At 41.4% G+C, this 11243-nt stretch overlaps 3 gene segments (V, D, J or C); all 3 read right to left on the bottom strand.

Annotated features, from left to right (window-relative positions):
• Window positions 1-460: 460 nt before the first annotated feature.
• Window positions 461-893, bottom strand: LOC119884613 (the record flags this gene model as incomplete). The annotated part of the segment is given in 2 exon segments: window positions 461-756; window positions 845-893. Coding segments are annotated over 2 exon segments (342 nt in total), but the record flags the coding sequence as incomplete, so codon positions are not given.
• A 2846-nt stretch (window positions 894-3739) lies between these two features.
• On the bottom strand, window positions 3740-4320 carry LOC119884612 (the record flags this gene model as incomplete). The annotated part of the segment is given in 2 exon segments: window positions 3740-4041; window positions 4265-4320. Coding segments are annotated over 2 exon segments (342 nt in total), but the record flags the coding sequence as incomplete, so codon positions are not given.
• Window positions 4321-9351: 5031 nt separating this feature from the next.
• LOC119884610 lies at window positions 9352-9909 on the bottom strand. The segment is given in 2 exon segments: window positions 9352-9771; window positions 9860-9909. Coding segments are annotated over 2 exon segments (426 nt in total).
• Window positions 9910-11243: the final 1334 nt, after the last annotated feature.

The raw sequence follows: 11243 nt of genomic DNA, 5'->3' as shown, positions 1-11243 counted from the left end.
CCATCATTGTTCCAAACAAGTACACTTTTACTTGTGCTGTCCTGCTTTTGAGCAGGGACTTGTAGGTGGGAATTAAACGGACATTATGGTGAGAGGTGCAAATGGGGGTTTAGTATTACAGTCTACATATTGCTTCAAACCAGGCAGCACAGCTTAAAGCTTGCAATGGTTACAGTCACCAAGCATTTCAATTGTCTGTGAAAACAATCTGCTGGAGTAGTATTGGAGATACTTTGAAAATACTATGAACATATTCAAGTTCTGTTATTTGTTTATTGTGTTTTATCTGTAGCGCTTCATTTAATGTTGCTTCTATCACCACTAAAACAAATCCTGACTAGCTCATAAACCACTGAAGTTTAACAGTGTGTGACTCCCTCTAGTGGATGTTGTGGAGTATTCTGTTGTCTTTGCTCCAAAGGTTTTTGTACAGAGTTTTGGTGTTTCCTGTCACTGTGGGCTGCAGAGCACAGTAGTACACAGCGGAGTCAGACAGCTGAAGCTTCTGGATCTTCAGAGGAACTGACTTATCCTTGATTGTAGCATTAAATCTGTCTTTCGTGAACTCTGCATCAAAATCTGTTGTTTTTGAGTAACTTTTCAGCATGTACTTAGGAGACTCATTTACTTGTTTGTACCAGAACAAAGTTGGAACTGTGCTACTCGTCTCAAAAGTACAGCCAAGTGTAACTGTGTCTCCTTCAGCAGCAATGACATCTCCTGCTGGCTGGGTCACTCTGTCTTCTCCTTTACACTCTGGGGAAGAAGAGAACATGCAGAGGAAGAGATGGATCAATAAAGATGATTGATTAAAGGAGAACAATCAGTAGGTTTAAAGAGTTACCTAGCCAGAGAGTCAGAATCAGGATGTTTCTCAGCCAGTGGTTCATGTCTGCAGTGAGAGGGGAGGAGAGAGAGGAAGAACATTGATACTCTGATGGATCTGGGCCTTCACATCATTGGCCCTTCCTCTTCATCATCTGTTGAGGAACTCTCAACATTTACATCTCATTTACATCTCAGCTGTTTAGCTGATGCTCTTATCCAGAGCAGCTCATAATGAGGAGCTTTAACATGTGAACTTTCTGTTACAACAAAGTCTCTTTAACCACTTTTCACCCTGGAATAGTTAATTCGGGGCGGCTGTGGCTCAGGAGGTAGAGCGGGTTGTGAATGTTAGTTTCCGTTTGAGCACTTAGGCTCAGTGTGTGAATGGTGAATGCAGATGTAGTGTAAAAGCGCTTTGAGTGGTCAAAAAGACTAGAAAGGTGCTATACAAGTACGGAGCATTTACATTTCATCAACATGGGTCTGTAATCATTTTAGTTTGTCTCATCATCAGTGATACCAAAGCATTCTGTGTAGAAGAAGACTTCCTTGTGGAGTGCCTTACTGTACAGAAATAGCCTCAATTAAACACCATGATCTGGATTAACTGTGTTTTATTAATAACAGGAGTAATATTGTAACTTGTCATTAGATTGTGTTGTCAGTGTCCACTTGGTGGCGCTGCTGTTCAGTAAAAGGAGGAGCTGCAGTGAGTAAATCTTCAGAGGAGCTGTCAGGTTTATGTACAGAGTTTTGGTGTTTCCTGTCACTGTGGGCCTCACAGCACAGTAGTACACAGCAGAGTCTGTCACTGCAGCAGAGGAGATCTGCAGATCCATTTGGGTTTTATCATCACTCACTTTAGCAGACCATCTAGAGTTTGTTGCATTTTGTGTTCCCAAGTGAAAGTGAAAGATGAGGAACTCCTTAATCCCTCCCTCCTTCCTCTCACAACTCTGACAAATAGTGAGTTTGTCTCTGCTGTGGTGCTGTTATTCACTAAATGACATAATATCCATCAGGTAACAAGTAGCTGATAAGATAACACTGATTGACACTTGAAAGAACATGTGAAGGTCCTGACTGAGGTCAATCTTTACACAGACGATATGCTACTATTACTAGTATCTACTTCTGATTCTGTACCTGTCTGTTGCCTTATGATCTATTTCTATATCTGAAATAGATGCCAGATTTGCACATTACTTTTCTGACCTTCCATCTTTCGCTGTTTAAAGTTATAATTGCTGGCAGGTTTAATATTCACACTGATGATTCAACAAACTCATTTAAACTCATTTAGGAAACACATTAGAGTCTTTCCCTTGGTCTGAGTATCAATTCTGTGGTTCTCTGATTACGTCTGACACTGTTACATGCTGCCCCAAAACATCATAGCAGAATTATCAGCGCCTGTATCCTCAGTTAACATAGTGCCTTAACAATCTCAGTCAATCTACTTTAGACTCCACGACTCCCATTAATCTCAGATCAAAGTTGCCTCTTAAACCATTTCTTGGATTGACGATAGTTTAAGGAGTCTTAAAAGATTGAACAGAAGAGCAGAATGGAGTTGGAGAAAGACTAAATTCCATGTCTGCTATTTATGAATGAAAGACCTTCTGACTTCTTACAACAAATGACAGACACCAGAGCCAACTGCTTTACTAACCTCGTCACCGGGAACAAGCATGATCCTAGATTCCTGTTTAAAACCATTAGACAGACTTATCAACCCTGCTCCCCCTGCCTTACCACTCTCTTCAAATGCTGACTGTGAGATGTTTTTATTATCTTTTTCTAAGCCAAAAGTCACTAACATTAGGTCTAACAGCTACTACCTGTTGTTGCTCATATTTCTGATAACCCTGGCTGTCCTAAACTGCTCAGCCATTTTCAGCTAATTTCTTTTCCTGAGCTCATCGATACTGTCTCTCACATGCTTTCCTCTTCAAGCCCTCTTGATATCTTAACCACATCCCTCCTAACGAAGGTTATAGTGGACATCGGCCTTTGCTTACCTCACGTTATTAATTGTTCCCTTTCTTCCTGCCGCATCCCTAATTATTTTAAGCAAGCTAGCATTCAGTCTTTATTTAAAAAGCATAACTTGATTAATCGCTTCCACAGAACTATAGACCCATTTCCAAGCTTGCTTTCATATCCTAAGTTCTTGATGGTGCTAACTCAACTCTTAGCTGTGATAGACTGGGTTTCACAAACTTCACATTACAGAAACACCCTCATTATGGTTACATACGATTTACTGATGCCGATGCTGGGGAGTCACATGTTTTATTGTTGCTCAACCTTAGTAATTCGCTTAACACTATTGATCAAATAATTGAATTTCCTGTCTCCATTGGTACTTATGTTTCATCTTACCCTCTGCTGAAGTGTGGGGTGGCTCAGGGATCTATTCTTGGTCCCATTTTGTTTTGCTTTTATATGCTTCCATTAGGAAACATTATCAGTTATTATAAAAGAGTCTCTCATCACTGCTACGCTGATGATACACATATTTACTTGTCCTTTTAGCCAGATAACATTAGCTGTCAATGTAATGGAGTTCTTGTTTGTTATTGCGAAATGGATGACTTGTTAATTTCTGCAGCTCAACTCAAACAAGACAGAAATAATAATATTTGGCCCTGATCACCTAGTAAGCAAACAACAACCGTTTATTGGTCCACTGACAACCAATTGAAAATCTCCAGCCAGAAATCTAGTTGTAACATTTAATCCTGCTACTTACACCTTAGAAATATTACCAAAATAAAATGAGCTATGTCCTTTATCTTTTCACACCTGGACTATTGCAGTGCACTGTGTGTGACTCCCTCTAGTGGACGTTGTGGAGTATTCTGTTGTCTTTGCTCCAAAGGTTTTTGTACAGAGTTTTGGTGTTTCCTGTCACTGTGGGCCGCAGAGCACAGTAGTACACAGCAGAGTCTGTCACTTTAGCTGAGATGATCTCCAGATTCACACGCTTGTCTGTTTTGTTAATGTGAGCTGAGAAAACTGAACCAGTTGGATGAATCGTTCCTCCTTCTGTGATGGAGAGCAGGAACTCTGGTCTGGATCTCTGGTATTGTCGGTACCACTGGATATTGGTGATGAAACCCTCATATTTACAGGTCAGGTTGATGTTTCCTCCCTCTGCAACATGTTCTTCAGGACTTTCTGGCGTTATGCTGTTCATGGAACCCAGGGCTGCAAAATGAGTCATTCATGTCAGTTAGTCTGCAAGAGATTCTAACATCAAGAGACTCAACGGAGGTTCTTGACTTTCTGGATTCATTCAATAAACCAAATGTCTGTTTCTATCATGGAAGTTGTTCCCTTCCACAGAGAAACCTCTAGTTCTGAAATGTAGACCAAATATCTGGTTAATCCAGCAGGTTAATGAGCCTTTCATCTGTGTTCCAACACTCACCTATGAAGTGAGAGCAAAGTAAAAAGAGGTAAAGCAACATGTCTTTGGAGTTGTTAAAGCCAGACAGACAGCAGATGAGCAATGTTCTTCCACTGCAGTAGAATGAAGAAACTAAACAGCCTCTCTGCTGCACAGCCCTTCTCCTCAACATCAAGCTGATTGTGCTTTTAGTTCCTCAAACATTTCTGCTCTGGAGACGCAAAGAATCTCATTGGTTGAGTTGGACTTCAGTGGGCGGGGCCAGAGAATCCCCTTTTTAGAGATTGGCTGTCTACCAAAGTTCAGTTCAGCCAGTGAGATTATTTGTGCATCCAGAGCAGCTCTGCCTCAGAGAAATGTTTCCTGAATGTCCACTTTCAGTTCTTCACACCACTGTGAGACTGAGGAAGCTGGATTACCTGAAGATTTGGTCTTTACTTGGGAACATGGAGGACATTTTTACTCTTCTTTGTTACTGTGGAGAAATCGTGATATCAATATTTTATATATTAAATCAGCCCTAGCAGGGATCAGAAGCCATCATGTCTTAGGGTGTACTCACACTATGTGATCCATACTGGGCCCGAGCACGTTTAACCCCTGACCTGTGCCGGTGCCCCCCTGAAGAGATGGGCTCAGGCAGGGTAAGGTTGGACACAGGACACATCTAATGTGATCGCTAACTGTCCTCGAGCTCTGAACTCAGACATAAACCCCATTGTGCTGTGTGAGAGGGAGCACTTTTATTCAAAACAGTAGTCGTATGTAGTGATGACTTAAACATGCGCAGGCCAGAGAGGGGGGGGACGTTTGTACTCAGGTAAGGGACAAGACAACTGGACCTTGTGTGAACACTCTCTTGATCTCCTACCTTGTCTTCGTTGGATGACTTGTGGTCAGTGACTTGGACCCTTTCCCAGTCAATGCTGTGACTGATTTTTATCTGGTGTTCTCAGACAGTTGATGTCTGTTTCTGCCACAGGTGGCATTTACACTGGGGACACTGGGGACACTGGGGACATGTCCCCATAAGTTTTTGAATTCAAAAAAAACATCTGGAAAAATAGCTTGCACAAAGAAATGTTAGTTAACTAAACACTTTGAGAAAGGTTTATTTGCACAATAAGAAAACATGCGATGCAATTCAAATATAGAAGAAACAAATGTGCTTTGTCCAAAAAAGACAAGTTTCCTTTAACATGAATAAATGAATTTCCACTATAAATTGGTGCAGAAACCAGAATGCAGGAGATGATGAGTTTAATGCTGGAGGAAAAACACACAGCAGCTCTGCTTTAATCTTGAGAAGCTGCAGAGCTGCAGTCTCTATTCATTCAACTTACATTGTAAATTTCCAGCTAAACTGAGGCTTATTGAAGATCTCAATTCAATTCAAATTAGCTTTATTTTCATGAATGTGTAACTACAATATTGCCAAAGCATCATACATACAACATAAGAACAATCAACCCCATATATTTCATTAAACAAGTAATTAAAGCGTATGTGTTTGTGTTAAAAAAGATATATATTAAAAAATTAAATAAATAAGCGTGTGTGTGTGTGTGTGTGTGTGTGTGTGTGTGTGTGTAAAAAATAAAAATATATTAAAAAATAAATACAATACATAAATACAATTACTAAAATATCAAACGATCAAAATAATAATTTGAAAATCTGTACAATTATTTATCAGTCTGAGGTTCCACTGGTTGTCCTCACTTCATGGCATGAGGAGACATATTTTGCAGCAATTATTTAACATTTGGGCATTTCTCCCAGTAAATAGGGGAGTTTCTGTGCGTCTTATATGAATTCGAATTCGGGGCATATTTGGGAAATGTTTGCAAAGTGTTTTTGTCTTAGTGTTTTATATTTGGGGCATGAGGTTAGAAAGTGCAGCTCTGTCTCTACCTGTCCTCTGTCTCTACCTGTCCTCTGTCAGAGTGGCAGCAGAGTCTCTCCTCTTGTGGTAGCCAGCTCTGTCTGTGGCGACCCTTTTCTATGGCCAGGCTGTGTTCACTCAGTCTGTATGTTGTCAACATTTCTCTTAGTTTGGGACATTTTATTGTGCTCAGGTAATTTGCCAGTGTGAATTCTCTTTTTAGGGTCAGATAACATTGTAATTTACTTTCTGTTTTGGTCGTTTCTTTCCAGTATTCAATATATTTTTCTTTCTGCTTGCTGATAATTTGGTTTGGTCTGCTTGAGTTGGCGTTGCTGCCTGAGGCTGTTGGGGACTTGTTACTGCAGAGAGCCTCAGGACCAGCTGGCTGAGGGGACTCTTCTCTGGTTTCAGCTCCTGGTATGTTAGGGCTTTGTGATGATATGTCTGGGGGTTAACTGATTGTAAAATTTAAGTGATCTTTTCTGTATTTTTATTGGCCGAGCTCTGCTCTGCACAGGTTATTTGGTGTCTTTCTCTGCACCTGCAGGATGCTCTTACAGAACTCAGTATGGAAAGATTATATGATTATTTTGTCCCATTTGTCAAATTCATTATTAAGTTTTGGCCCCAGATGTCGCTACCTAATTATTGGTTATAGTACAAACTGGAAAATTTTAAGCCAGATTTCAATTGGAATATAGATTTTAATGTTTCTTTTTATTGCATAGAAAGCTCTCCTTGCTTTGTCCCTCAGATCTTTCACGGCCATGTTGAAGTTCCCTGTGTATGTAATGTTGAGGCCAAGGTAAGTGTAGTTTTTTGTGTGTTGTAATTTAGTTGGTTTTTCAAATTAGACAATGAAGCCAAATGATTAAATATTGAATTAATTCTCTTGAATTAACTCTGTACAGAATGGCAGAGCTGTAGAAGCTGCATACCGCTTGTATTAGTCAGCTTGTCAAAGCTCTTTCTAGCAGGACATTCAGGGAGGGGGAAGCAGGTGCTTCCAGGTAAATGTTGGTCTCCCTGGGTGTTCATAGTGTCAGTTCTTTCCCCAGTTTGAGCGTTCAAGTCCCCACAGAGTAACACATTTCCCATGGTTTTATAATGGTTAACTTCCTCAAGAATAGAGAAAGTATCTGGGTTGTAGTAGGGGATTCTGATGGAGGTATATAGATGGCACACATGTAGACATGTTGCTCAGCACAAATCATCTGTTTGTTCATTTTCATCCATATAGAAGATTCTTCTTTTTTAATAACTGTGATGGACTGGCTCAGTTCTGATTTACACCATATAATCAGGCCTCCTGAATCTCTGCCTTGGGTTATTGTGGGTTTTTTGTTGATGGTATAATAATGTCAGTGTAGCCGTGAGGACGACCAGTGGAAACATCTTCTCTGCACCATGTCACCTGTAAAACTATGATGTCAGAGTCTTTAACTCTCTATTAAAATCTGGATTTCTGCTCTTTAAACCAAAAGCTGATGATCTCAGACCTCGAATGTTCCAACATGTTATTGTAAACGATTTCATTCCAAGTGTAATCTGTTCAAAAATTAGACAAACACCTTAAAAAACTAATAATAATAGTAAACTAGATAGTGTAGAAGTGTAGAAAGAGGAAAATAGTGTTGTAGGTAAATGAATAAAATATTAAACTTTGAGTGACGTTTTAGAGTCTTTCATGTGTGAAATACTGTTAAGAATTATTGTGATGTCTCTAAGAGTCTCTGCTCTTCCACCATGTAGCTATATGAGGCCAGAGCAGAGCAGGTTCTGCATGTGTAATATGTCTTTGAGTTCACCAGAGGGGGGCGGGGCTGTGGCTCTTCTCACCGCTGCAGCGTAGTTCAGTCCAATAGGCTGCTGCTCCTGTAGTCCTGGTTCTTCCATTGGGATTAGGGGGGAATAGGACCTCCAGGCTGGGGGGCTCTCTGGCTGGGTATCAGTGGCCAGTGTTGTGTTGGCTGTGGGTTGTGATGTTGGTGATGCGGTGGGTTTGGTGGCCTGTCCGTCCTCTCTGACAGCCGGGGGTGGATGTATGGTGGAGGTCTGGATGGTCTTGGAGGTCTAGGAGGTCCTGGAGGTCTGCGTGGGGTCTGCGTTGTGTGGTTACCCCTTGGAGTGGTAGTAGGGCTCCTTCCAAGAGCAACATCCTTCAGGTTCCTAGCAAGGGTGGGGACTGCATTTCTGTGCAGGTGTATGTTCATACAGGCAGTCCAGGTGCAGGGTCGGGTGGGGGGCCAAGAACACGTTGGGTTTGAGGGCACAGTCCCTGGAGAGTCCTGCTCTCCAGTCCTGTCCAGGGCCTCAGAGTGCTGGAGCAGGACAGGATCAGTGTCAGCATCTGCAGGCTGTCTGTCTGGAGCAGGGACAGAACAGGACGGTTGGAGAGATGCTTGCGAGGACCTCCTTCTCCTTCTCAGCTCTCAGTCTCGTAGCAGGAAAGTCGAGCTCAAACTGTCTCAGGTCTCCTTGTATCGTGGCAGTTCCATGTTTGAACAGGTTTACTGTTATTCTGCTGGTGTCAGAGTCATTTTCTTCCAGTGCACTTCTTTTCCTTTTGATAGCTGGGGGTAGTCGATGGTTTCAGAGTGTGGAGACATCATGAAACAGGTGTTGATCTTCGAGCTTCTGTGTTTAAAACAGCGCTACTGCTGTTTGATGCTGTTGCTAGGTAACCACAGTCCAGTGTTAGCTTGTTAGCTATTAGCTTGAGTGTTTCAGTTGGGACTTGTTTTATGGTAATAAATATAAAAACTTACTGATTTCAGTGTCCAGTAGTTTGCTGTAACTTGTTTATTTTTGTTCTCTCCTTGTTTGTTTCTCTTCAGTTTGATGCTGTTTTCTGAGCTCCTTCTTCAAACTGTATCTCTTTTTCTTCTTTCTCCTCTTTTTCTCTCCTCTGGCGTATTGTGGTCACTTATTTTGCATTTTCCTCATAAAAAGTCGGTGTTTATCCAATTTTTGGACCAGAAACAAGCGTTTTTTTTAGCAGCAAGTCTCAAACATGACTTCTCAACAACAACAATCTCTCTCTCTCTCTCTCTCTCTCTCTCTCTCTCTCTCTCTCTCTCTCTCTCTCGCATGCCGTGCTGCCGACAACTGCATGCATGTAGTCGAGTATTTAACAGACTGAAGGGGTGATACACTGTAAAAAATATTTTTATGTGGGAATAAATATTTTATTATATCACCACTTTAACAAATCCAGACTGTATCATAAACCACTGGAGTTTAACAGTGTGTGACTCCCTCTAGTGGACGTTGTGGAGTATTCTGTTGTCTTTGCTCCAAAGGTTTTTGTACAGAGTTTTGGTGTTTCCTGTCACTGTGGGCTGCAGAGCACAGTAGTACACAGCAGAGTCAGACAGCTGAAGCTTCTGGATCTTCAGAGGAACTGACTTATCCTTGATTGTAGCATTAAATCTGTCTTTCGTGAACTCTGCATCAAAATCTGTTGTTTTTGAGTAACTTTTCAGCATGTACTTAGGAGACTCATTTACTTCTTGTTTGTACCAGAACAAAGTTGGATTTGTATAACTGGTCTCAAAAGTACAGCCAAGTGTAACTGTGTCTCCTTCAGCAGCAATGACATCTCCTGCTGGCTGGGTCACTCTGTCTTCTCCTTTACACTCTGGGGAAGAAGAGAACATGCAGAGGAAGAGATGGATCAATAAAGATGATTGATTAAAGGAGAACAATCAGTAGGTTTAAAGAGTTACCTAGCCAGAGAGTCAGAATCAGGATGTTTCTCAGCCAGTGGTTCATGTCTGCAGTGAGAGGGGAGGAGAGAGAGGAAGAACATTGATACTCTGATGGATCTGGGCCTTCACATCATTGGCCCTTCCTCTTCATCATCTGTTGAGGAACTCTCAACATTTACATCTCATTTACATCTCAGCTGTTTAGCTGATGCTCTTATCCAGAGCAGCTCATAATGAGGAGCTTTAACATGTGAACTTTCTGTTACAACAAAGTCTCTTTAACCACTTTTCACCCTGGAATAGTTAATTCATCAACATGGGTCTGTAATCATTTTAGTTTGTCTCATCATCAGTGATACCAAAGCATTCTGTGTAGAAGAAGACTTCCTTGTGGAGTGCCTTACTGTACAGAAATAGCCTCAATTAAACACCATGATCTGGATTAACTGTGTTTTATTAATAACAGGAGTAATGTTGTAACTTGTCATTAGATTGTGTTGTCAGTGTCCACTTGGTGGCGCTGCTGTTCAGTAAAAGGAGGAGCTGCAGTGAGTAAATCTTCAGAGGAGCTGTCAGGTTTTTGTACAGAGTTTTGGTGTTTCCTGTCACTGTGGGCCTCACAGCACAGTAGTACACAGCAGAGTCTGTCACTGCAGCAGAGGAGATCTGCAGATCCAGATGGGTTTTATCATCACTCACTTTAGCAGACCATCTAGAGTTTGTTGCATTTTGTGTTCCCAAGTGAAAGATGAGGAACTCTGGTGGTTTTCCTGGATGCTGTAGATACCAGAGAATCGATCTGACCAGTTGCTTGTTTAGAGTATGTGTAGGACAGAGTAACAGAGCTGCCTTCTAAAGTGAACTCTTCATTCCTGACTGCAGTGAGTTCTTCACAGCTGACACCTGAAGGAAGAGATAACTCTGTTATTTCATGTTGTAAAAGACTCAACAAATGAATCCCATCCAGAAAAGTTAGTAATGAAACTTTCTCAGCAGGATCTCACATACCTGTTAGAATGGATAGTAACAGTAGAGAAAGTACATAATAGTCCAATGACAGCATGTTGAATAAAGGGAATGTTTCTGCTTTGTGTATTGAACTCTGCTGAATATGGAAGTTCCTCTCTCTTCTATAGTTCACTAACAGCTTAGCTCCTCCCTCAATCTCTCCGTCTCCTCGCAGCTCTGTAGGTTATAGTGGCTTCTAGTGGTAAGGGCTGTGAATTGCAACCTGATATTAACCAATGGCACACTGGCTGCTCCCCCTCCCTTTGGAAGTCTATAGGAGAAGGTGGCCGACTCTTTGTCTCTGTCGTCTCTTGTGCTAAATAAAACGTGTGGTCCTCCATTTGTCCAAATTTCTCTTCTCTTCTGACTTCTAACAAACCAGACGACTACTGTT

This window comes from Micropterus salmoides, unplaced genomic scaffold, assembly GCF_014851395.1.
Source record: "Micropterus salmoides isolate LMB-PRFRI ecotype aquatic unplaced genomic scaffold, ASM1485139v1 Ms_hic_scaffold_3588, whole genome shotgun sequence".
Classification (NCBI taxonomy): domain Eukaryota; kingdom Metazoa; phylum Chordata; class Actinopteri; order Centrarchiformes; family Centrarchidae; genus Micropterus; species Micropterus salmoides.
Note: the sequence above shows the minus strand (reverse complement) of the source record. Positions and strands in the feature narration are given on the sequence as shown.